Below are 27429 nucleotides of genomic sequence, written 5' to 3'. Positions count from 1 at the left end.
TGAAATGGGTAGAAAGATCAAAAGCTACAAATTTCCAGTTATAAAATGAAAAGGTCCTTGGTATGTAATGTATAGTATTCTACTGCATATTTGAAAGTTGCTAAGAGATTAAATCTTAAAAGTTCTCATCACAAAAAAAATTGTGACTATGTGTGGTGATGGACATTAACTACACTTGTTAGGGTAATCATTTTGCAATATCTACAAATGCTGCATCATTGTGTTGTACACCTGAAATGAAAACAGTGTTATATGTCATTTACATGTCAAATAAAACACACCAGACGCATTCTAGGTTATGCTGGGGCCAAGTGCTAGCTCTATTATTTCCTGCTCAGCTAACTTGGTGTAAGTCACTACGAGTCTCAGGTTTCTCAAAAGAAAATAAAAAGGACACTGCATACTAGGACCATGGAGGGGACATAAAAGGTTCAAGAAAAGTTGTGAAAATCAGCAAGTACTACACAAAATTGAACCATCCCTGGGGCCATACTGCATTCTTTACCTCTGCATCCCCATCACTCTCTCTGATCCCTGACAGAGTAGTCTTTTAATGAATATTCATAGAATTCATGAATAATTAATGATTTTCACAGCACTATTTCAAGTTCCTTGGCAGCTTCTGTTTTTATGTGTCTCATTAGCTTTTGCTTGAATGACTTCAGCCATGGCAAATCTGCCATCCTCCCTCTGGGTGGTGATATTGAAGAGAACTCGACAAGTCAAGGAAAGTAAATGATCCCTCGATCCCCACAACGCAAAGCTAAGTTCATTCCTCCAACTTTACAGTGAGGAAACTTTGAGCTATTAGGATGAACTTAAAGGGCAGAGTGAGAAAGAGAATTGGCATTCCCTCTGTCATGTGACCCAAGAGTTGGATCATTTTTACCACATCCCAAGATTTCTTTAGGATTTAAGGAAAAGTCACGACCAGTCTGGAACTTAATCAGAAATGAGAGACAGGCAGACCTGCCGAAACCACCAGTAGGTTTGGACATAGTTATCCATCTCTGTTACTCTAGACAAATTCCTGGAGATAGACTGGTAGCATGTTTCCTGGATGCCCAGGAAACAGGGTGACAGAAAAGAAATGGTGGGGGCTGTTCCAGCTCTAGTTCTCCCAAGTATGGGACGAAGCATGTTATTCCTCTCCCAGTCTTTTTTTCCAGTCTGTTAAAATAAGGGGCCTAAGCCAGGTCAGTGGTGTCCACTTGGCATTCTGTGCAGCTCTGGTGCCACTGAGGGGCATCAGAGGTGTCCCGGGAGGTTCCGAGGCCCGTGGAGGAGACAGTGGAACTGGAGACAGAGTGAAAAGGCAGGGCTCTGAACACCCCGATCTCTTAGCCCAAGAGAGCTCAAACTTAAGCCCTTATGTATAGCTTCAACAACAACAAAAAAGCACAGCAGGTGCTCAAATAAGATCATTTCATTCGGAAAAAAAAAAAAAAAAAAAAGATCATTTCATTCGACACCAATTCATGATAATATTCATGAGGAAAAAAAATGATTCCTGGTTATGACCCTCGTCTCTGAAGTGAGTACATTCTCCTCATGCCTATGAGTTTCTCTGGGTACTAGGGTCTCTTCCTACATCCTAAAAGTGTGCAGATTAAGTTGATTATGATGTCTAAGTTGTTTCAGTCTGAGTCAGTGAGTGGTGAGAAGCGTGTGTGGGGGTGTGTGCACTCGCACACATATGCACACCTGCACTCTGCAATAAAAGGGCACCCTGCCCATGGTTAGTTCCTGCTTTGCACCCTTGGTTATCAGGATAGGCTCTGCCACCTGCAATTCTAAATTGGAATAAGCAAAATGAATGAATCAATTAATACAAAAATGATTGCTTAACATTATTAGTGTTCTGGGTCTTTATTTAGAAGATTGGTGATGCTTTTGGGAGAGCAGAAATATGCCATAGGAACTTAACTCATCAATTAGTCTATGGTAAAACATGTTTTGTTATATGTCCTTCTGCTTAGAGTTGCAATTTCCAAGACCCTACTGAGGACCTGCTGTATTTTATATAAAAGGAAAGTCACTGAAGAATAAAGGATCTCCAGGACTCTCCAGCACTAATATTCTCTGATGATGTGTTGTCCATTAACCTTTGAATACTTTACCCCACATTGTGATTAAATCTGGTGGGACTTCTTTTAGAGAGAAAGAAAAACAGAAGGAAACTGGCAAGGCTCTCCTACCTGTTTGTGAACCTTAGTAAGCTGCTCCAGATTATTCTCCAGGAAGGAAATTTTCTGTTTCTGGGCAGCACTGCCTCCTCCATCATCACTGTCCAGCTCCACACTCTGCATCAACACCAAGAGGTTAGGGGCCAGGTGGTCACACTGCCCACCCTCAGCCCAACATAATGTGGATGGTACGTGCTAAGTAATGTTTTTTTAAAATCCCAATCCCAGCATAGGTTATTATGCAAACAAAAATGAGCAGGACCTCTAAAAGTTTAGACAGAATAACCTTCCCAATTAACTAATTCTGTTTGTTGATTAGAAGTATGACTTTTTAGAGGGCTAGCACAAAAAAAAACTTCAAATCTTTTTTTGACAGATAGATAATTTCTTTTTATGATCGATACCCTCTTGCAGGTAGATAAAGAGACTTTTCAAAAGGAAGGGTTCCAAAACTCATTAAGAAGTTATCAGTGTGAGAACGCAACCCTAAATTTGGCTGCAATATTACGCCTGAGATGTAAGTCACACAAGAATCTATGAACGCACAGGAAAGAATTGGTGGCCTCTGTTTGTCCCTTGAGCTTCCAATTCCCTGAAATCCCCTAGTGAATTCATCTCAAACTGGTCACAGCATCCGGGCACTATGCTAAATAAACTCTTGAGGGTTATCAGATCCCAAAACTGGCACAATACTGCCAGTTTTCCAGCACTGCCAAGCTGAGTGGCACAGATAAGATAGGAAATACATGTGCAAACACATCCTGGAGTCCAAACATGGCAATGCTCTCTTGCTTCATCTGACTGTAGAAGGGATCACCCTTCTTTTTCTGAGAGGGAGCAGAAGCTACAGGATACAACCCATAAGAGACATAACCAGTGTCTCTAAAACCAGGGGTGCTCAAACGTTACCCAGAGGTGGGTCTGTTAACAGATTGCTGGGTCCAACACCTAGTCCTGAATTCAGTGGCTCTGCGGTGAGTCTGAGCATCTGTATATCTAGCAAATCCCCAGCTGGCCCTAATGCTGCTGGCCAGATGAGCACACCTGGAGAACCACTGGTCTAAAAGTAGTTTCTTCTAAGACCTACATCGTGAAATCACAGAAGTCTGGTTTCAAGTTCTTCATCCTCCTGGGACTACCTCCTCCTTCCTACTGAGCCTTTGCACTTGTCAGACCTCACTGGTCTCCTCTCCATCACCTACCTGGCCCAGGTCCTATTGTCATTTCTATTTTGACAACTGTGGTCACTACCGATCTGCCCAACTGACACTATGCAGGTTTGAAATCTCCCATCATTCTCCACCTTCTTTATTTTTGTTTCCAGGCTTCCATGCTCACTAGAACCATGCTGTCAGGATCCACAGCAAAGCCATGCACTGACCCTCAGCTGACACTCATGCCATAGCTCAGCAGTCTTTCATTCATCCCTAGATCCCCCTCAGCTGCCTCATGTCTGTAGGCTTCCCTATTCTGTTCTGTCCTTTTCCACTAAGGACCCATCTCTCCATATTAACTGTGAAGCTCAAAGTGACTGGATGCTTCTTCTACACACTGTTATATATTTCCCTGCAAGTAACTCCATCTCGCTTTTATCCCTCCTCTCTGGAAAAAAACTGACCCATTTCCTGACCACGTCTAATATATTGATCTAAGCTATTAATTCTGTTCCTCTAAGATCTGATTCACTCCACCCTGTCTTCTTTAAATTGTTCACCTTTTTCCCTTGACAACTTCAAGTACACACATGTATGCGGAGGCACGCATGCATGTAGTATTCTTGAATATGTCTTCCTTCCATCCAATTATACCTCAGCATGTGGGCTTTGCTCCTCTTTAATTACTTTTAAACATTTATAAAAAGCAACTCTGTTGCTGCCTCTATCTCTCACGCTGGTTTCACCCTATGGTGACTCCCCAAGATCACTGTGCTTGGCAAGAGGACCAAAGAAGCTCACACTCAAAAGTCACACCTATCTTAGGCTCTTCCCAGCTGTACAATCTTGGGCAAGTTATTTAACCAGTGAGTCTATCTCCACATGTACAAAACAGAACACTAAGAAATCCACTTACGTGGCTGCTGAGAAGAGCAAACAAGATGTGGGATGTTAATGTGCTTCATAAACCCTGACCAGTCACCTCCTAACAGGCAAGTAGGAGGTTACTGCCTCTAACTTGTCTATTTCTGGAATTGCTCGCCATGCTTTGGGGCTATCTGATGATAGCCCCAAATCCCTCTGGATTTCCCCTGCCTTTCACACTGCAGCCAGACAAGTATGTATTTGTTTGAAATGAAGGGAAAGGATTATAACTTCCTTTTACTAAAGGAAGAAAATCAGACGGAAATATGTTCCCAAGTATTTTGTTTTTTTGCCTCCAGCGCATTCTTTTAATAACATTCTCTGGCATAAAGTCTTTAATTTTTAAGCATAACCAGTTCCAATTTAAGTAATATTTCTATGGAAAATGATTCTTCCTGGCCATCTTTCTTTTCTCCTCAGTCCCATTCACATAGATAGAACTCACCTTTTTGACCCGGGCAGTCAGATCCTGGACAAAGAGTTTACGGAGGTTGTGCAGAGTCTGCAGTTCTCGAGACTGGAAGAGAAGATTGTTAAAATGCCACTTAAGTGCAAGGACAAGTTGAATTGATGACACATCAGCCCCAGAGGTCTCCACAGCCAAAGCAACAATGTCCCCCACTTCCTCTGACTTGCCCAGAACACACCTCTACCCACTCCATCTGTTGCCTCATGAAGAGCACACTTAGGTGCAGACTGGGATCCCAACAACAAACTACAAGCCAAAACAAAGCCTGCAAATTTTCTGTATTCTAAGTGCATTCCTTTTTATTTTTCCTTAACCACAAAAATTCAAGTTTTTCTCACAAAAATTTCCATGTTGTACCAAAACATTTTTTTTCTCTAATTTGTCACATACATATCATCTATGACACCAACAAGCTTAAATGAAAAGCTAGCCGCGATTTCCCCCACCCTCACTGACTGACTTTTCTCATGTTGCTACACTCTCTCCTGGCTCTGGTCCAGAGGCTCATTTGCTTTTCATCACTGACTGGAAGGATGAGGCAGCTCGTGAACTTTTCCTCTGGGTGACTCCAGGCAAGTCATTTTAACTTTCTGTGCCTCAGTTTTCTTATTTGTGACAGGATAAAAATAGTCACTGCCTCGTAGTTTTGGTTGTCAGGATTGAGCTAGTGATTATAAAATGCTTACAACAGTTCCTGGTATAAAGTAAGTGCTCAATAAACACTAGCTAGTGTTAAGTTACTATCGAGGCATTTGATAGTCATTATTCATTAGGCTTTTACTGATTCCTTCTATTGTTATAAATTACAGTGCAGTTAACTTCCCGGGAGAATTTTTTCCTTCATTTTGGATTATTTTCTCTTAAAGGACCTTAAGGAATTATTCTTATGCTTTGACAAGAATCATAACCAAAGCTGGTGACCTTTGTTAATAAGAGCAGAATATCTAATCATTCCCTTCCATTCAAGTCACCATGTATTTACAAGAGGGGGTGTGATTAGTTCTATGCAAAAAATCTTTTCCATGAGGGAGGAAGAGAGAGATTAACTCACTTTCATACTTTTCAATTTGTCCTAGTTGACCTACTCTAATACAGAATGTCAAGGGATGCACTCACATATGCTTACAGAAAAAAGAAATGGACCATATAACTCTGGAAACACTAAGTTTCTCAGAATAAAGGTCCTATGTTAATTTAAGGTCTTATTACTGGGCTCAATTCTGCAATTCAATGTTGAAGCACCAAGCACCCAAAGTCAATTGCTTCCTCAGATGAGGTAAATTGCTTTTTTTCTGTTGTTATGAATACCATGCGCATCGTACCTGTCCAGGCTTAGCCATCTCCCAGGGCAGGTAATGGGGTAGAGATCAAGGTTCACATTTGTGCAGACACCTGCCCTGTACCCTAGCCTGAGAGAATCTAGCCTCCTGCACCCCAGCTCCACACACTCCTCCTCCTAGTTCAGGGATTTTATTACTGTCTGAACTGTAGTCACACTAAATATCTTCCATGAAAAATGCCGCACCAAAGGGAAATGAGAAGACGTGTGTCCTGCCAAAGGGTCAAGCATTTCCATGGGATTTAAGTACAAATGAGTTTGTGACTTCATCTCATTTTGTTTGTTTTTAGGTGAACTCAACAGTTAGGGAGGGGAATCTACCTTTAAGGTAGTTTGCCACACTGTGCACACTGAATTTAGAGTTAATCGTCACTTGGCTTCCTGCAGCAATGACTATTCCTCCATCATATTCATTACCACTCCCCATTTGCATCCCTCAAGTTTTTCCCACCGCAGGCCACTGTGCTGTGTAAAAGTTCAGGGCTCAGCTCCTGCCACAGCAGACAGTGAGGGTAGGACCAGTGAGGTGTGAAAGGCCGCTGCCCATCAACGGCAGGCAGAGGGTTCCAGCCCAAGTCAAGAGTGTCCTGTGGAAGCAAGATGGGGCTGCAGGGCTGCCCTCCACTCCACGCTTCCCACTGATGTCCCTGGAGGAGGCTCCCGGGCTCTGAGCCCCGGACAGCAGGCTCCAGCCCCACCCACTCAAGGAGTCAGAACAGGCCTTGAGCTAAAGAGGGCTCAAGAGCAGCCTGCCAAGGACAGCAAGCCTGTTTCTGAGGAACACTGACAGCTTGAGGAGGATTCTAATGGAAGGTTAAGTGAAAACATCTCCATTTAAATGGCACATTCTGTGTGACTCCAATTTGGGGTCTAAAAAGTATATGTGTACATGATGTGCAGGGGTGCTGGAGGGAGCGGGGGGAGGGGGGAGAGAGGGAGAGAGAGAGAGAGAGAGCCACCATATCAGTGGCTTTATCCATGTGTGAGGGAGGGGGTGATGGGTGAGTGTGTGCATGAGGCAAAGCAGGCTTGTTAAGTGAGCATGGAGGGGTGTGGAGTGTAGGGTGTGAGTGTGGGATGTGAGTGAACAGGTGGGAGGGAGTGAGAGGGAATGAGCAGATAGATTTAAGGAGGCCAGTAAGGAAAACGTGTTGTTAAAAATGTATTTAAACATCAAAAAGAAGAATATGCTCATGGGTGAGTGTGAAAGAGAAAGCAAGTATGAAAGTGTGGGTTTTGCATAAATATGTGAGTGAATGAATGCAAGAGTGACTGTTAGCAAGTGTGAGAGCCAAGTGTAAGTGTCCATAAATGCACTGTCACTGTGTGACTGTGCTGGTGCAACAGTACATGAGTGCACTGTGGGTATGAGCTGAGGTTGAGCAAGAAGGTGGGAATGATTGTGTGTGCACAAGTGAGTGTGCAGGTAAGAAAGCATGTGATCAAAATAAGTATGAGTGGGAGTGCGTTAGGGGGTGTATTAAGTAAGTGTGTATTAAGTAAGTGTGTGTGGATGATCACGGGGGAGAACTTGAAAGTGAGGGCCTGTGGGTGTGAGAGCAGGTGCCTGTGAGCACTTGTGCAGGGGGAGGGGGCGGATGTGAGTGCAGGTGTGAGAGGGCGTGAAGTGTGATGTGTCTGAGAGAGCATGAGTGACTGCACATGTGTGGGTGCATGTGAAATAGACTGAGAGAAGGAGGTAAGAGTGAAGGTGCAGGTGAGGGCGTGCAGGAGCAGAGATGGGGGGTGAGGCAGTGTGGGAGACTTCATGAGTATAAAGGAAGAAAAGACATTAAAATACCATTTCTCTCTGACTGATGGGCATATAATAACATTTTCATATTCAATATTTTTTGAATTTTTATAATTATCTGTAATTATGGGTATCACTTCTGTGGTAAAACAGCCGTTTCATAGCTTCATTTCTGCTTCCCCTGCATGTCCCTGGGCACAGTCTTCTCCAGACTTGAAAGACCAACTTCTCTGAAAGCAGTCATCTTTCTCCTGTCCTAAAGGGCCTTGCGCAGCCCGCCTCTCCCTGGCTCTCAAGAGCAGCTCAGACTGGCCCAGGAGTCAGACTGAGACCCCAGTCCGGTTTGGCACAAACATTTGTCTACACCTATGGCTGCTAGATTCTTGGTTCCTGGCTCCATCTCACATATACACACACACGGCACAGGAATGGAATCAAACTGTAGGCTGCATATAAATAACAGGTTCTCCCTGTTATAGTATCATATGAAATGACTAAAATGTTTTCGCCAAATTGTGAGGCTAACTAGGGTCTGACTCTCTGTGTGAGAACCACTAAGGATTCTCAGGGGCCCTGAGGGAGCCAGGCTGCCATCCTGCAGGACCACTGAAATGGGAAACACCAGAGATGTCAGGAGTAGGATGCAGTAAGAAACCACCCAGGGTTTCAAATGATGAGCTTATCCAGAGGTAAGGAGGTCTGTCATTTCTGTCCCAAACCCTGAGGATCTCAAGGCCGTACTTGACCTGTACCCCACTCACGTCAACCTCTCTGTGTCTGCCTCCTGACCCCTTCATAGCCACACTGACCTTTCTGCTCCCCAACATGCCAGGCATGGACTCACCTCAGGGCTGTGGCACAAGCTGTTGCCTTTGACTGAAAGGCTCTTCCTCCAGACACCCCCGTGCCTCCCTCTGTCTTCTGTGTCAAGCCTCTACTCAACTGTCACCTCCCCGGGGAGTCTCCCCAAACCACCAGCCTCTGCACTTTCTGTAACCATCTAATGGAATTTATGTTTACCCCATTATATTTTCCACTGTCTCTCCCCCAGCTCAAAGTAAGCTTCACAAGGGCCAGGATTTTATTTCTGCTCTTTATTGATGCCACCCAAGCATCTAGAAAATTGCTGGTCCTAAGTGGGGGCTCAATAAATATCTGCTGAATGGAAGTAATTCACAAAGTACAGAGGCTAAAATATTGCAGGCATTGACTTGCAGTTCAGTTCAGTTCTCACTCGGGGGCTCAAGAGTTACAACATTAAAGATGGATGGATGGGTGGATTCATCAGATGGACTGATGGTTAACCCTCTGTCAAAAGCTGGGGGATAATCCTACAAGCCTCACTTTCTCACAGGATGTTTTAGGTCTAAAATGGTATATAAGAAAAATATACACAGAAAAAAAATTAGAATAAGCAAATGTGTGACAAATCAAACTAATCTGGTCTTCAAGACTAACATCAGTTGGAAAACATGTTGACATACCACTGTCTCCTCCAGCCCTTTGAGGTCCTCCCGGGCTTGTTCCCTTTTATCATTGAGCAACCTAAAAAACAAAAAGGACTCAGGAACACCGCAGGGGCATCACAGATCTCTGCAGGTACCATTTGCATCTGCATATATGACAAAGCAACTCACATAAATAGCTGTTGTCAGTTTTTAATTGGCCTTATCAAACCAGACTATTTTAATGTCTGAATCACCAAAGTAGACTTTTTATGACTTCAAGAGATGAAAGAAAACAGAGAAAATATTTAAAGTGCACTCACAAGAGCTTTTCCAGTTTCATTTCTCTCTCTTGGTCCTCTATTTTCAGCTTGTTATAATCAGAACTGAGCTTCTCCTGTTCCAGTTGCAGTTTCTGATTCAAACTGAAATTGAGAGGGAAAAGCAATACATTCCACATCAGTCTGAAATCCCGAGTCATCCTGCTAAAGACATGGTTCTGTTCCAACCCCATTAGTTCTGTGCAATAAAGGCAGCAATTCTGGAGGATTTTGAAGGATCAGAGAACACCCTCACAGCTTCCTCCCTGCCCAAGTAAAAACTAATTTCTGGGGAGCATCTAAGAGGCATGAAACACTGACTTTGAGGATGTATTTTTAGTTGGCTTGTACAAGAGCTTTAGGCGGAAAATAATGAGATGGAAAAGGAGCTGATATTTTAAAACAGAGAAAGCGAGCCTGGTCAGAAGAATTCTGCTGTCTGCCCTACAGATGTCATGCACCCACTCAGGGAGCCTTATTTGGCCATTTCAACCTTCCCTTCCTCTCTGGTGTGATGTTCTGAAAACATCTCCCAAATCCAAATTCCTGGAACACAGGAGTGTTCCATGTGAAGTCTTCGAGGGGGACGTGCAGAGATAGGGAATACAAAACCATCCAGATCTGCTGCAAAACAGAAACCCCACCATCTAGCTAGGGCATTTGGTCAATGTTCACATGAGCTCAGGACTTACAATGAAGGCTTTTTATGCAGCCATGCCTCCCTGGCTGAAGGAACACATCACACACTCTCAAAAAGAAAACCCAGAGTCCATCTGAAAGGTGCAGGCCAAGGGCACTTCCCCACCAGCTAACTTGCTCACCGACCCACTCTCTTTCTAGCCTTCCTTCCCTTGCTCTTTTTCCCTTTCCAGTTGAACATTTCAAGGGTGATTAATCAGAATAATGAACATGAGACACGCTTGAAGGGTAAAGCACAACACAAATGATAGCATTGGAGGTGGGGAGCGGTCGGAAGAAGGAGAGAGGCAAAGAGCCTTCCTCGGCAGACTGCACATGGAGCCCAGATCGCACCATTAACACCTCTGCCTGCGTCACCATTCTCCCCTACCAAAATGCAAATGTACTATGTGAGCAACTCACACCCACTGAAAGGAGGATTGGCTCAGCAGAAGGGAGAATTAGACTTTAACTCCAGTTTGATTCCTCTTTAGCAGGGTGACCCTAAGTAAATCGTGTAATCTTGCTTCCCTTATAGACATCTATTTCTTCATCTACAGAAAGCAGGAGAACTTTCTCTTTTACTTAGTGTTTTCAAAAATATTATACTGCAAAGATATTCAAAGATTGCCAAGGAACCCACTGGGCAACATGTTAAGAACCCTCAGGGTAGGAACCTGAAGGAAGCCTCCAGCTGGGAGCCTTCTGTGGTGCCGATGAGGCAGAGGTCACTATGGGGCAGGAACTCTTCAGTGGAGAGGGCAGGACAGGGGAATGGCCAGGGGTGGGGGGCACACCAAAGTCACGCTGTAATTAATGATGTCATCCTGGCGAATGCCACAGGTTCACAGCAAGTGCAGACACATGACAGTGGGTCCTGGAGACCCAGTGGCTTAGAGTTGTGCATTGTGCTTGTATATGTTTAGGTGAGAAGGAGGTAGGAGCTGACTGTTTTCTCTGGAATATTTATTAATTTATCAGAAATCAAGTTCAGGGCCTCCCCGGTGGTGCAGCGGTTGAGCGCTGGGTTGCAAAGCTGCCCGCGGCCTCTGCGGCGCCGGTTCAATCCCCGGCTGCTCCCCGGCCACTGGAGGAGGGTCCCACATGGCGTGCAGACCTCTCCTGCCGCCCGCTGCTCCCCTCAGCAGTGTGCTTCGGTCCTTCTGCCTGCTCTGCTCCCCGCTCTGGCTCTGGTGAATTCTCTCACCCTCCCGCGCTTCTGACTGTACCCAGTGCATGTATAAACAAAACAAACAAATAAATAAATAAATAAAACATGCCTCTATAAAAAAAAAAAAAAAGAAAAAAAAGAAATCAAGTTCAGGACCAATTCAGATTTTTTTTCATACTTTCATGCAGTGTTCCCACCTACTGAGGCCTGTGTCTGTCCAGCTGAGTCACCAACATGACCCTGCTCTGCAGGGACCAGAAAGGGCATCTGGGCCCGCCTGCCACCTGCTCCATCAGAGCCCTCCAAGGCTCAGTTCCAGAAAGGAGAACAGCTATCAGAAGCAGCACGTCCTGCTGCTGGTCACAGGGCAGAGCACAGAGCCCACCGGGCAAGCTGTCAAGATGCTCAGTTATAATCCGTGTTCTTCCACGTTGGCCAAAGAGCCAGGCCCTCCCCCACGTCCTGTGAACCCCATGCCAACTCACTCCCGAATCTCATCAATGATTTTCTGCTTCTCCTCAATTTCATCTCGAAGTCTGGACAGCTGCTTCTGGTGAGCTTCCCGGTGGCTCTCCATCTGCTGCTCCAGTGCCTTCTGCAACCCAGGCCAAGAGAAATGTGTCATCTACTCGTTGGCTCCCAGCCCACTCAGTGACAAGCCCTGGATCACTTACTTCTGTCGCCTACCCCACATGTCCCTCAGCTGTCAGATCCCCAAACTGGAGAGTCCCAGAACCTACCTTTGGACAACAAAACTCCAGGATGTTATAAAACTGAGTGGGCCTCAGAAGCAAATTAGCCCATCAATAATTCTTCCCCAACTTTCTACAGCTCAGCTCACCTGAGCTACTTGGCTTCTCTAGTCAGGTCATTCAGAGGACGCAAACCCCTTACCAGCCAGGGAACCTCAGAGAAGTCACTAACCTGTGTGAGCCACACTTCCTCACTTGTAAATGTTATATAACTAGCCCTGCCCTGACCATTGCACAGATTTATGATTCAAAAGAGACTTCCTCCTCAAAGCAATGTGAAACCAGGGGAGGGCCACCCAGGCAAGGCCTGGTTATGCTACTGACCGGAACAGGGTCACGCCATGGGCATCGCCTGCACTGGGGCTTACACTGAAGGGCCTGAAGTTTGCCTAAAGCTAATCAAGAGCCTACATTGTCTCATATCTCCTTTTCTTCACCTAAAAACTCTTATTTCCAAACCATTTTTTCTACATGTTCCTTTATTGTTTTTAAAATGTGATCAAGAATAAAGATTTTGATAACTAAGATAGAAATTCAGATTTGGGGCATTTCTTTAAAAAAAGAAAAAAAGGGGAAATGTTTTCTTCCATTTGAAGGAGGGGGTGAGCATTTCTTCAGAAGCTAGCCCCAATGTGTGGTGACCCTGCAGTGACTGGCAGCTGCTGCTCCTTCTCTGTTCATCAGTAACAGTGAAGAAAAACGCACTAATGCAGTCTATTATTCACCGACTCCTGGGGGTCCTGGGTACCTCCATCTTCATCTCATTTCTCAGCCAAGCCACACTCTGGGAATGGCTCTAAATGCACGGCACTGGTACCCCCCCCCCCCCATACTGCCACACACGTCTCTGATGAGGACAGATTTTCCAAGAACAAGAAAATCCAAGCCAAGCACATGCTGGGCCTGGTGGAGGGGCAGCTGTACACACCTTCATTTCCTCAGCATCCTGCAGTCGTGTCAGGTGTTCCTTCTCCTTGTCCTGGAAGCTGACTTCATGCATTTTTTCTGTTTTAAATTGTAAATGATAATTTAACATTTAACAGGCAGGACAAACACCCAAAGGTCAAAATTAAAAAAGAAAAATGGCAATGGAGTGAAACATCAGCTTCTATCACCAGTCACAACCATATCATCAAGGCACGTGCCTGCAGGATACCCTGTAAAGCCACTGCTAGGAGATGACCCATGTCCTGGGTGACAGAAGTGATTACAGGGGAGAGGGCCTATGTGGGGGCCCACTTGAGACTGACCTGGCTATGTATCACCCTACACCTCGGGGACTGGCTCCCCACCTTGCCCTGGTGAGCAGCTCTTGAAGTAACATGTGCACCTGTGCTTTGTCCATTATAAAGCACCCTGTGGATTTCATGGGCATATGGATTCGTGCCACCATTAGAATTCCAGAAAGAGCTAATTTACCTCCCGTGGGTAAGCTGTTTATTCTCTAAGACTCAGGAGCAAGAAAACAAACTCTAAGGATAAGAACAAGGAGAACAGAAACATGAAGAAACATTCTCCAGACTAAATAGAACAAGGCCCCAGTTTCGGCACAGGGTTGCCGTTATGCCCTCCAGGGGGCTGGCCAGCCTATTCTCAGAGATCAGAGGTGCTCTCTGGGCACATGGGCAATGGGCAGTCTGAATTGGGGGTGGAGGGAGCAAAACAGTTTAAGAAGTGACATCCACAGCATCACATTTTCCCTCTGGTCTGTTGCACTTTTAATAAATTTCAGGTCTTCTCGCTTCTCTTTTTGCTCAGGGCTACCACTGCCAAAATCATTTGCAAAAGAGAAAAGTTCTTGACTATGTCAAGTTCTGGGTGGAGGGTTATATTCTTAACATTCACTTGTTATCACATAAAGAAAATAATACAGGGTCAGAGTTCGCAGGGGTGGGCATGTTCTCTTTTTAAATTTGCCTTGGCATTCAAAACAAATATATTTACTGAGCAAGTAAGTATGTAACAGAAAAAAAGGAATTTTATCTCCAATCCTACGACCCTATCAAAACCATTTTCATTTCAAATGTTAACTTGCAGGTCTTAGAACACAAGTATCCACAGATTTTTAAACTGTAATCAAGATCACATGTAAATTTTGAGCTCAGGCTGCATTTTAAGCACTGCTACACAGTCCTCATGTACTTCATCTCCGACATGAAAAAAAAAAAAATTCTAGAAAATAACAGTTCATGTGATTGTTGGACTTTTTTTTCCCCACTAATGTAAATAATTCTGCAATGAATAGCTGAGATTTGGGGACTCAAAAGGTATACAAAGTGCTATGTTTATTATGCATTTTCAAAATATTTCCAAAGGACTTTTAATTAATTTCCACTGCAACCCAAAACATGTGTGTTGCCATTTCACCACAATGCAGTTAATCCCGTTCTGGTTTCTGCATTTCTACAGTAACCTCTCTTGAATTTCTGCTGTTATTTATTCATCTTTATTGAGTGCTTCCTATGTATCAGGCGCTTTCCAAAACAAAAGCAGTGAGGAGGCTGCCCGGAAAAACAGAAGGGCTTTAGTCAAAGGGTGGACGGTGCCAGGTAAGCCGTTGGTAGAAGTTCAGACTTTGTGTTAAGAGTCACTGGGCACTGTGAAAAGGTCAGTGGCATGGGTTGGGCACAAGACAGAATCTGATTTTAAAACAGCCCCTTGGGATGCAGCACGGTGGCCAACCTCGAGCAGACTGGGGGTGGGGTTCTTGGTGGATGGATGTGGCCACCATCCTTAATTAGAATTAAGGACAGTGACAATGAAAATGGAGATGGGCAGAAAGAAACGAGCATCTGGCAGGCCTTGGTGAGAGACTTAAGGCAGGAGGTAAAGAAGGAAGAGCATTCTGCTCAGGCAGCAGGGAAATGAAGAGAAGCAGATACAGGGAGCGGGCAGACTTTCTTTATGTTTCTCTTTTTCAGTCCCCTCTCCCCCAAGTTATGCCATTGTTTTTAGCGACTCTCAAAATGCTGTAATTGAGCAAAACTAAAACATCATGAATAAAGCCAACTAGAGCATCAGATTTAGGCCAAGAATTTGACACCTATAAAGCAGTCAATTATTTACCTTGGGCACGGAGCTTGGCCAGCTCTTCACTGAGTGAGTCCTGGGACTCTTCCAGCTGCCTCCTTTTCTGTTCCATGTTCTGCATGTAGTCTGTCAGCGATTTGATCTTGGCTTCATGCTTTAAGCCAGCAAAGAGATAAAAAGGAGTGAGTGACTAGTAAGTGGTCACCCAGGCTTGCCTGGGACCACCTGATGGGGAAAAACAGAGGCATCCCTGAGTTCTGAATTTGGAGACCAACACCCAAATGGTGAATATTTCTGCCCTTTGCTGGGGATTCAGGATCCCCAAGTAAGATGTTGTCTGGCCTCTTGCAGGTGCCTCTCTACTGCATTCCCCACAGACACTGCCCATGGCCACATACCTCCCTGCCACCGACTTAAGTGAGATACCTAAGACCAAGCAGGCTTTCTTTCTCACAGAGAAGTGTGGGCTGTAGAGAAGGGATTGGAAAAACACCTAGGGCTGGAGACCTCAATCTTTGAAGTTGCACCTTAGAGTCCATCTTTGTAACTCAAATACCATATCTTTTCCCTCTGTCTTTCACACACACCAATTCTCATCACGGGGAGTTTGCATTTTACATTCTCCTCCCCACCACTCTCCCAGATATGGTCCTGAATAGATCCTTATTATGCAAGCCTCAATTTCTTACAGCAGCTAAATTAATTCTACATGATTTTCTATTTTTTTTTACTTGTTCGCTCCATGAGGATATAGAGTAGATGTGTAACTAATATTAGTAGAATAAGGGAATACATGGGAAATCATTGGCTGAACAGGGACAGTAGTCACTTCCAGGCAGCTGGAAATAGGCAAAACACTCACATTCAGGAAGGATATTCCTGGAGCCTGAGTTCTTGATCTACTAAAATAACCTCTGGAAGTGGGACATAGTTGACAGTCATTTTATAAGCCTTGGTTTTGGTAGGATAAGTGCAAACAAAGAAGATAGATATTTATTTCTAAATATTCCTTAGATTATGCCAGAAGACAAAGAGCCAAGGCTTCTGCTCCTTTGGATCCCAGAATATAATGATTAAATCATGGGCTTTGCACAAATTGTAGCAACGTACAAAATAGCCCTAATGGAAAACTGTACTTGTTGCTAATGGAGATAGCACAAATAGGGCATTCTTTAACCCCAAAACACCCCAATATTCTTGACTCTGCTCTTACACATCCAAAGTCTATGTCACTCTAAGACCTAGGCAAGTAGGGTCCCCAGACTTTAGAACACCCCACTTAGGCTGCACTTCACTGTGCAAAGGATTGATAGGCCGAGGAAGTGTGCCCACCTGGAACCCACGTCTCCTTCCAGAACACACTCTGAGTATTGAGAATCTATAATGACCCCAAGTCACTGCCAGGCCTGGTGCTAAATGCTGCCACAATCCATTCACACTGCTGATTACAGGTGACACGGTGGCACAGTTCCATCGGTTCACAGAGAGTGCAGAAGGAACTTGGGCATGGAGGCTGGTATGTCCAGGTCGAAAAAGAAGGCAGTGAGAGGGCTGCGGGCTGCAGGGCCTCTACTCTGGCCTCCACGCGTAAGAGGCAGGACTGCCCAAGGAACACGCTGTCAGCGCAACAGGTGATTTAGAAAGCATATCTGAGGTACACTGTAGCCTAATATTTATATTTCTTCTCAACTTTCTCTCCTTTCGTAATTTTTATAAATTATAAAATGTCAACTAGTAAAGCAATTCCAGAAAAACTAGTGTACTCTTCATCTGAAAACCACTCTAACTTATTAACTATCCCCCTAATATCCCCTTTATGAATGCATATTTTACATAGTTGCAAAGCATAGCATAAATATAACTCAGCATTTTCTTTTGACTTTATATAACTATACTTACTAAATGAAGAGATTTTATGACTTCTTTGGTAAGAGCTTGTAATATTCTTCCACATAACTATTATTAGTCTATCAAATACTTTATTTGGATACTTTATTTCATTATAAAGTAATACTCTTGATATTTTGCATCTAAGCTTTAAATATTTTTAATCAGGAAATACTATTTGAATTGAAAATGTTTCAATTTTATTGACAATAAAAAAGGTACTACTATCAGTGAAATTACTGGACCACAGTATTTGTAAATTATTATGGTTTTTGATTTCCAAGGTATTTTCCAGCCGAACTGATCAAATTGTATTTTTTCCAGCAACATGAATCAATTTCACTATCACACACCAACAGTGAATAATCTTCTTAATAAATTTCTGTAGTTATGTTAATTATAAAATGGCACTTTGTTGCTTTAAAATTGCACCTCTGAGATCAAAATGGTCAGAGACAAGGAGATTAGAGATGTTTCTATGACTGACATATACTATGGGAAAGCAGACCTGTACAAAGCATGTATTTGCCATTCAGAGTTATTTGACACATTACTCCATGGAAGAATCTGTTTCCCCCAAAGGACTTCAGCTGTTTTAATCCTTGATATAAGGCAGTGAGCAGCATAAATTGGGCCACATATAGAAACCCGAAATTCCAAACACCAAGTTCAGATATCAGTGGCAAACCCGAAACTAGATGGCTGTTTTCTGTAATCATCTTACTAAAATGGAAATGCCATTCCAGAGGGGAAAAGAGCAGCCTTGTTCACAATGAATTGTGCCCTAGGGCCTGTAAGTCCCTTCAACAATGAGAGTTAACAAACTTTAGTCTGAATTCCAGCTCTTCACTGGCTGTATGCATTTGGAAAACATACTTATTATTTCTAATTCTCAAGTTTCCTTATCCAAAAAACAGGAACAATAACAAAGTCTGCTTTGCCTGGATTGTTTTCTAAGATCAATTGTTGAGATAATGTGTTTAGCCCAGCATTTGGCACATGGTAAACACCCCAAAAAATGTTACCTGCTACTACTATTAGTAATAGTACTGCAGTAGTAGCTTCTGCTTCCCAGCATTAAATTGGACCTATGGCAGAGATTAAAAGATGAAGGAATGTGCCTTAGCTGATAGGTGTTTTTGATTTCACTTCATCTTGTCTGTTCATCAAATATCTCCATCTATCTACCTACCTATCCATAGGTAGCTAGGTAGAATTTTATCAATGTATCCTTTAAAAATGATTAAGGGGAGGGACAGCAGGGGTGGAAAAGCAGGGGAGAGGTGGTCCAGTGATCTGTGGTAAAGACCTAGAGGTACTTGGTGGCGAGTGTGGTGTGGCAACACACATCTGAGCAGGTGTGAACCTATTTCTCTAAATCATATATAGGGTTGGAAACCAATGTTACATCCATTAAAAAAGGAATAGGCATGGCAGACCTGTCTCACCCGCTGCTCCCCTCAGCAGTGTATTTCAGTCAGTCTGCCTGTTCTGTTCCCCGCTCTGTCTCTGGTGAATCCTCTTAACCTCCTGCACATTGGCCTGTACCCCAGTTCTTGTATGTATAAAAAAATAAATCTTTTTAAAAAAGGGAATAATTTATGTTCCAGGAGAACAGATAATCCAAAATGTAATTGCCAAAATACATATTCTTCAAATATAACTTGTACGGGAGGCACGGGAGGGTGAGAGAATTCACCAGAGACAGAGTGGGGAGCAGAACAGGCAGATAGACCAAAGACACTGCTGAGGGGAGCAGCAGATGAGACAGGAGAGGTCTGCCACTCCATGTGGGTTTCTCCCTGGCCGGCTGGGAATCGAACCTGCGCTGCAGAGGCTGCAGACAGCTGTACCACATGGCATTCAACCTGCTGTGCCACGGGGGAGGCCAATATGACAGGTCTTAATTGAAAAATGCTTTGAAGTACAAAGGAACTGAAGATAGTAATTCAGGTCACTCCCACAACAAATTTGAGTCTGAGTCGTAAGATTAACCCTGGGCTGTCACTACTTTGGGGACCACAGACAAGTCACTGCAAAGCAAAGCCCATCAAGTCTCACAATAATGCGCTATTGGCCCAGTAAGAGCAGGAAGAAGCTGGTTTCAAGAGAACATAGTGTGAAATGACGAGGATAGGGCGACCTACCTGGGAGATGAGCAGTTGGCAGGCGGCCAGCTCCCGCTCACTGGCGTTCATCTTCCTGTTGGAGTCCATCTGGGCGCTCTCCAGCTGCTTGCTGCGGTTCACCAGGGACTTGACCTCCGACTTCATCTTACTGATATACAGGCGGGCCATGGTGAATTCTTCTTCGATGACTCCATTCACATCTGCCAACTGTTACAAGAGGGAACACACTCAACTCTGTCTACAATCCAGAGGTTCTTTGGGTCCCTGAAACCTCTCCATGGATCCTCAAAATGTCTGTGGGTTTCTGGTTAAGAAGCTCTAATTATAGGACCACAGTTGGAAGTGAGCTCTGAAAAGTGCTATATGTTCAAATTCATTCTCTGAAATCTTGAGATAAAATTCTCCATTAGATATGATCTTCAATTAACCAGGTTTTTCATAACACTTGATTTTTAAGATAAAAGAGATATCAGGAGAAAAAGATTTTAAGACTGAAACAAGAGGCAACTTTGATGAGGTATTCCATTCAATGTCAGATATCCCTAGAAGAGTAAAGAGGCCCAATGTTCCTAAAGGTGACTGAGGGCCTATAAGAACTTAAATCAAAATTGTAGTCATTTCCCTATAGTCTACTATTCAGGAAGAAAAATGATTTAATAGCATTAATTGTTTCTATAAGCAAGGGCTGAAAAAAAAAAAGGATTTTCTATATAGTCCTCAAACAAACAAACACAAAGAATGAGTTAGAATGTGCTATTACAAAAGATCCTCCAGATGAAGGTTCTCCTACATTCATTCCCTGCCTCCACATGATTGCCCCTTCCAAGAAGACAGGAAACTAGCTTTTTACTTAAGATCTGCTAAGAAAGCTAAATTGAGCTTTAGAAGAAAAGATTCCGACATCAGCATTGTTGTGTGTTTTCATATTTGGTTTCTAAGTATTAGAGCTCTATTGAAAACAAAAATTACAGTAAGATACTTAGGATAGAAGAAACCCGTCTGCTGAGATGCAAACATGGTCTTAAAAGACAATTGACCAATTTAACAAAAATAACTGTGTGATTTTTTGTTTAACCACCAGAGGTCACCCTAGCACCTCAGGAGAAAACAAGACCGCTGTCCATAACATAGCTTGTATGAAGAGGTTCCAATTGGTTCTAAGATGAAGATTTCAACTATGATTTTTTTATGTTTCGCAGTATACTCTAAACTGCCTAGTTCTGTCATTATTGCGATCATACTCTTGATTTCAAAGGACTATTTTTTCCAGTAAATATTTGGGAGCTGAAAATAAAGAAATGCGCATCAACCCTGAAGATGGATAGCAGACAGGAAGTCCACTAGACAGCACTGGGAGCCTGTAACTTGACATCAACCTCTCCCAAAGAAGTCAACAACAATATTTGTTAAAGACAGAGTCAATACAAGACGGAATCTACAGAAAGAAAATCTACAGGGATTCCATCTTAATTAACGGAGGTTCCCACTAAGCCAGTTACATTTCTGACTGCCTGCAATTTACCACTCTTCATCACACTCCTTTTTTAATCCAACAGCATGGTGACAATGGATGAGGAAAGGCTACAATCCCTAAATTGAGTTTTGTTCTTCTACTATTGTGATTAGCCCGGCATGAAGGAGGGCTGAGCATCTCCCTCTTTAGTCTAACCAGCTATACCTTGTACATTGTCCAGCTTCTGGAAAAGGTACAGAGCATGTAACCCTTTCATGTGGAATTCACAGCCTCCATCAGTGATCATCAGTGCACCAACAGCAGGAGGGCATCGTGAGGAAGGATAGACATTCCTCTTCCCCAGCTCTGTCCTTATGCTAGCACCCTCTGTGATCTATGTCCACATTCCATGTGAGCTGGGGACGAAGAAAAAAATACAGTAATGGGCTCCTTCCAAAGTAAGAGATGGATATTTTTTCCTCAAGCCAGAACCTTAACTTTGAAAGCCTATTTTTGTTCTAGAAGGTCTATAAAGGAATTTTGGGTCCACACCTAATGGTAGAAAAATAATACTCCAAATGGTTTTAACTGTGAGGTTTCTTACCACTTGAGAGTTCATATATGTAGTCATTTAAGTTCAAAGCTTTCAGTAATTCCAGTATACTGTTATTTCAAAGAGAAGAATTGGAGCTTGTTGCTGAAATGTTATTTATAACTCTCCCTGGGGTCTGATAATGACTCTAACAGTGCTCTGGACGGTGTGAGCCGGTACAAATACTAATCCAGGAGAAAAGTCTGCCTTCGCCTTCTCCCAGCCCACAGAGGAGGCCTCAGCTTCAAGTCTCTAGAGCATGAAGTGGCTGTGCAAGGTGCTATTTCTAGGCCAAGTAAGGTGACTTCACATTCTAAGACCTGAAAGTCAGAATGGGAACAAAGAAAGAAAGAATGGCAGGAAAAGAAGAATAGGTATCATAACCAACACGTTCCATTTACTCTACCTCAATTTCTCTTCATTTTGTGGCTACATTCCTGCAAGTCTTTGTGTTAAGGAACATGAAAGAGAGGAGGGAGCTCACTAATAAACCTGGATAAGTCCCCACTAAGTGCATCATGTCATTTCCTGATTTCATCTTGTTTTGCTGACTAAACAAAATACTGCCTGGACACTTGAAAATGTTTCGAGATATAATAGAGCTGGAGAAATATGAATTCACTTGTTTCCTTGCTGTTCAGGTATGTCGGATTTGGAAGTAAGGACTGAGGAAGACTGCAAAAGTTACCTTTATCCCTCACCCCAGAAGATTACCAGGAGGACCTTGTGGGAACTGAAAAGAGTTTTAGGAACAAAAATATAAAATGATTGAAAAGGTTTACAAGATTTGCTCATTTTCTTACATAAAGAGTGATATCGATCAAATAATCATAACCAACAAAAAATTATCTATAATAAGTGGAACTACATTAAACTAAATGCTGCCACATAGCAAAAGAAATAATAGACAAAATAAAAGGGCAACCTATGAAATGGGAGAAAATATTTGCAAGTTATGTAACTGGCAAGGGATTAATGTTCAAAGTATATAAAGAACTCAAAGAATTCCAAAAAAAAAAAAAAAAAAAAACCCTAAGAACCAAATTTTAAGATGGGGCAGAGGAACTGAATAATTTTCCAAGAAAGACAGAAATGGTCAATAGGTGCATGAAAAGGTACTTGACTTCACAAATCATCATAGTCACAGTGACATTTCACCTCATACCTGCTACAAAGGTCATCTTCAAAAAAATGAAAGATTAAGTACTGGAGAGATTGTGGAGAAAGGGGAACCTGTATACTGTTGGTAGGGATGTGAATTGGTCTGACCACAATGGAAAACAATATAGAAGCTTCTTAAAAAAAAATTAGAAGTAGAATTACCACATGATCTAGTAAAAACGTTTTCTGAGTATATAACCAAAGCAACTGAAATCAGGATCTCAAGACATGAAAGCAACCTAGCCTAAGTGTGTCAGTGGATGAATGGATAAAGAAAATGGTGTGTGTGTATGTGTGTGTGTAAAATGGAATATCATACATTTTAAAGTGCATGTGTGTGTATATATACACACATATATAACATAAGTGTGTTACATATGGTGGAATATTATTCAGTCATGAAAAAGAAGGAAATCCTACCACTGTAAATACTGTAGCCCCCTTCATTCATGGGGGATACATTTATTGTGCTTACTCATGCAGCACATAAACTAAAATTGGAACCATGGGGGATACAATCCAAGACCTGCAATGGACATATGAAGCCAAAACTAGTACCCAATCCTTTATGTATTATTTTTTATATTATAAAAACATACCTATGAAAAAATTTAATTGAGCACAGTAAGAGACTAACAATAACTAATAATAAAATAGAACAATTACAAGATATTATAATAAAATTTATGTAAATGTGGTCTCCCCTTCCCCCTTCTCAATATATTTTATTGTGTCTAGTGTTTTTCAATTGCAGTTGATCATGGGTAACTGAAACTATGAAAAGTGAAATAGCAGGTGCATGGGGTGGGGGGTTGCTACAGCACTGTATGATTATCACTTATATGTAGACTCTAAAGGAGGCAAATTGAGAGAAACAGAGGTGGTTACCAGGGATTGGGGAGGTGGGGAAATAGAGAGATAATCAAAGGGTAGTAACTTTCAGATATAAGGTTAACAAAAGTGGGGATCTAATGAACGGCATGGGGATTATAGCTAAAATATTTATTATCTACTTGAATGTTGCTAATAGAAAACATCTTAAATGTTCTTACCACAAAAATGAAATAGTAACAATGTGACATGAGAGAAGTGGGCCTTAACAGCATTGTGGTCATCATTTTGCAATGCATGACATGAACCAAATCAACACACCTTAAATGTACACAATAGGTATGTCAGTTGTATCTCAATAAGGCAGAGTAAGTGGGAAGTATTTGTGCCCATAATGACTGAACTAAGAAATTATTCAGTTGTCAACCTTCATGATAATCCTGGATGCACCTTATCACTTTGCAAATTATGAAAATGAAGCCCAGAAATGTGACTGCCCAAAGTCACATAATTCCTCCCTTAAGCTCTCACTGCCCTGATGATTAAGTCATAATTAGGGGGCGGAGGAGGGGGGAGGGGAGGAACACAGAACCATTAAGAATATAATGCTCTATAAGTGAGAGATATCAATGAAATTAACAGGTTATCAACGAAGTTAACTAGGACATCCAATGTCTGGAATCCAAAAATATCTTTAAAATATCCAGTTGAGTATTTAAAAATAATCTCAATCATACTTCAGATTCCCAAAGGAAAAGACTCTTTTAATGCCAGGCACCCAGACACTCCTTGATTTCATTAGCATTTTTCATCAGTTCTATTTTAGAACTCAGCATAAAAATATCTTCCTTTATCATTATCAGCAGGCACCAACTCCCATAAATCAACACCACTTTCACATCATGAGGGCCATCTAATCAAACAATGTCAGAAGCTTATAGCTCAACACCAATGTATGCTACTAAACAATCCTCAAATATACAATCACCAAACTGGAACATTATAGGGTTAATCTTACACTAACCAAGAATTTAATGCTAAAATTAAAATCATTTGCAAAGATTCATGAAATATTCAGTTACAATAGAGGTCCCATGAAAGAATGATAAGGTTTATAAGAGGTCATATATGCTAAGCCTGGAGCTATTACGCTATCCAAGAAGGGCTTTCTATGTTTTCCAGAAATGTCTATAAACAGAAGCAATTTGAAGAATCTTCTCTGGCATTTAACAATCTCAATGGCAAGGCTGAGTGCTCCAATAAAGCAGACTGATGTAGAATTCACCCTTTTGTAAGCCTAATGGCTAAACTCAAAAATTTCATTTTAGGGACTTCTGAGGTGGAAGTTGAGCAATACAAAAGCATTTCCAAGTTTGCTAAAACCAACACACATTTCTCAATGTTTCAGAATATTATTATGAAGCTACAGCAATTAAAGGAACAGTGCTGGCATAAAGATTAAATTAATGCAACAGAACAGAAAGGCCAGAAGCAGTTCCACACATTTCCGGAGGTAAAGGATGTGTTCCTCTCACTATGGAGACACTTTCATGAGTGTAGCAAAATATTGAAGTCAAAATTTCTCAAATCCTATGTTATGTCAATGACACCTCATAAAGCTATTTGCTTCAAAAGTCGCTAATTTTTCAAAAACCTCTCTGTGGTAGCAAATTGTTGCTTGTTCATAGGGGATAACAATGCTGATGCTGCCTTTTCTCTCTCTCCCTGGCTCATGGACAGCATTATACTACATTCTCCCTATCTCCCTTACTTCCTTGTTATCAACGGCACCGATGTACACAATTTCAGTGGCTTATTCATGGTTGGTTTAGTCAATTATAATAATCCTATTTCTCTTTGCGTTCTGAGTTTCCATTGCATTCTGGGGTGACCAAATGACCCCATTCTGACCAGTAAAGGAACATCAACTGGGATCTTCTGGAATATAGCTTCCCACTGAATGGAAACAGCTGCCTTTTCAGCCCCTCCTGTCGTGAATGTGACTGTGTCAGGATGTGATCAGTGCTATGGCAGCTACCTCGCAACCATGTGGCAAAAATCTACCCATATGAAAAGGGAAGGGGCTAAGTGAGGAAAACAGAAAGGCAGTAGAGAAAAGCCTGGATCCTTAACATTACTGACACATAGCACCAAACTAAAATTTGCTTCTAAAACTTTAGTAAGGATAAGAATCGCCTAGGAATGCTATTAAAATGCAGATTCTGATTAAGTAGGTCTGAGGAGTGGCTCAGATGTGTTATTTTCAACAGGCTCCAAGGTGATACAAATAGCAGTCTAAATAGAAGATCCTAGATTCCTCATATTGTGAATAATTAAATGTGGCTTTATTTTTTAATTCACTATTAGAATCCTATTACTTTCGGCTGAAAGCTTTCCTAATTCATACTGATTGGTTAGGGAATTTTCACACTGTTGGATTCTCATAGAACACAATGAACACAATTTCTGAGTCTGGAACTGTTGTTTAACCCACAGCATACAAATTTGAGAAATAAACCAATTTACATAAGGTCAATCAAGATTTGAAGACATTTCCTATTTTTGAAAGGTACCTTTTTCTCCTGCTCCTTAACCAAAACATCATTCACTAAGTCATTCAATCAGCTCTTTGTTCAGTCATTCAAATATAGGACACAGCAGATGCAAAGAACTGTGCTAAATTAGCATTGGACACCTGGAAAAATAAAACACAGACCCTGACAAACTTATGATAACACCATGATAAGGGCCTATAGAGAGGAATAAAGAAAGGCTGGCTTACAGTTTTCACGTCATTGGTGCCAATAATTCCACCTATCTCCCCGAGATCCTTCAATAGCAAATTCAGGATCTCGGTGGCCCTCTTTTTCTGGTGGTTGCTAAGCTCTTGTAGCTGGTTCAGCTCTCGCTGTGTGGTTGTCAAAGTCGTCTGAAAAACACATTTCAACAATAAATTAAAAGGGTTACCCATCAATTTTAGACATGCAGTCTTGCATATAACAACATAATGTAGTAAAGAATTTTGTATCATTTCAACATAAGTCCTTTTAAAGCAAACTAAATCATGGCACAGCAATGTCAGAGGAGGATTTTATCTTGACCTGATATGCATATCAGATGACAAATTCCAGGTCAGCAAATTAGGTTTGTTTTATTAGAAATAAATAAAGCCTGAAGGAAGTGCTTAGGTTGATAATGTTTAATCACATCCTCCTACCTACCAGATGTTACATTTCAGTCCTCATTCTCCTGGGTCTAAACATACCTGCAAGCGTTCCCACCTCCATTCCCAAACAAAGCTGCTCCTTGGACAACTTCCAAATTCCCATCTGACTTCCCAATAATAGATGGGTCTGGAATGCCCAAAGGGACATTAATGAGCTTAGAAAATGTCTTATAATCTTCACAGTAAAACTAAATCAGACACTATTCATCTCTTTTCAAAATTAGTGAAGTTCAAGAGGAGATGGTTTCTTACTCTAAAGCAAAAGCTCCATTTTATTGCCAAACATTAGCAAACCAGTTTCACTTCCATCCCTGGTGTATGTTATAACCAAAAAGTTTGTTAACAAACTGTGTGTGTGTGTGTGTGTGTGTGTACAAATATACATATATTATACACTTATATATATTTAACGAACTTAAATTCTCTATACTGATAGAATAGCCATTCTTTGATGTCTTGGTATTAATTCAATCAGCAAAGAAAATAATTCCCCTCAATTATGGAGCTGTAGAGGTAAATGCAAAGACATTTATGCAATTCTTCCATATGCAGCTATTTTACTAGAATTCTTTTTAACGATCTGACTAAAAATAGTACTCTGAACATGCCTAGTACTTTGGTTTGACTGAAAATGAGAACTCCATTATGGAAAATGTTTCATTGTCTTGAGGAACAAATAATACCAAAGACTAGCTAAAACAATCCTGTAGAAAATAGCAAGCACGGGCCTCCCGTGGTGGCGCAGTGGTTGAGCGCTGGGCTGAGAAGCTGCCCACAGCCTCTGCAGCGCCAGTTTGATCCCCGGCTGCCGGCGAGGGTCCCACATGGCACGCAGACCTCTCCTGTCGCACCCGCTGCTCCCCTCAGCAGTGTATTTCGTCGGTCTGTCTGTTCTGCTCCCCGCTCTGGCTCTGGTGAATTCTCTCACC

The 27429-nt window shown here is 42.1% G+C and overlaps 1 protein-coding gene across 4 annotated transcripts in view; it reads right to left on the bottom strand.

Moving 5' to 3' along the window:
- Nucleotides 1-27429, bottom strand: part of KIF5C (kinesin family member 5C) — a 167044-nt gene that overhangs the window by 15046 nt on the left and 124569 nt on the right. For all 4 annotated transcript variants that reach the window (XM_054699717.1, XM_037523310.2, XM_054699716.1 and 1 more), the window contains 9 exons: nt 26057-26203; nt 19256-19444; nt 15258-15375; nt 13120-13196; nt 11925-12034; nt 9594-9695; nt 9310-9370; nt 4710-4781; nt 2199-2303 (listed from right to left, as the gene is read on the bottom strand). In XM_054699717.1, coding sequence (XP_054555692.1) covers nt 2199-2303; nt 4710-4781; nt 9310-9370; nt 9594-9695; nt 11925-12034; nt 13120-13196; nt 15258-15375; nt 19256-19444; nt 26057-26203 — 981 coding nt within the window. The remainder of the gene's footprint in view (nt 1-2198; nt 2304-4709; nt 4782-9309; nt 9371-9593; nt 9696-11924; nt 12035-13119; nt 13197-15257; nt 15376-19255; nt 19445-26056; nt 26204-27429) is intronic.

The sequence above is a fragment of the Talpa occidentalis genome, unplaced genomic scaffold (genome assembly GCF_014898055.3).
Source record: "Talpa occidentalis isolate TD23 unplaced genomic scaffold, MPIMG_talOcc4v2.1 talOcc4.3, whole genome shotgun sequence".
Classification (NCBI taxonomy): Eukaryota; Metazoa; Chordata; class Mammalia; order Eulipotyphla; family Talpidae; genus Talpa; species Talpa occidentalis.
Note: the sequence above shows the minus strand (reverse complement) of the source record. Positions and strands in the feature narration are given on the sequence as shown.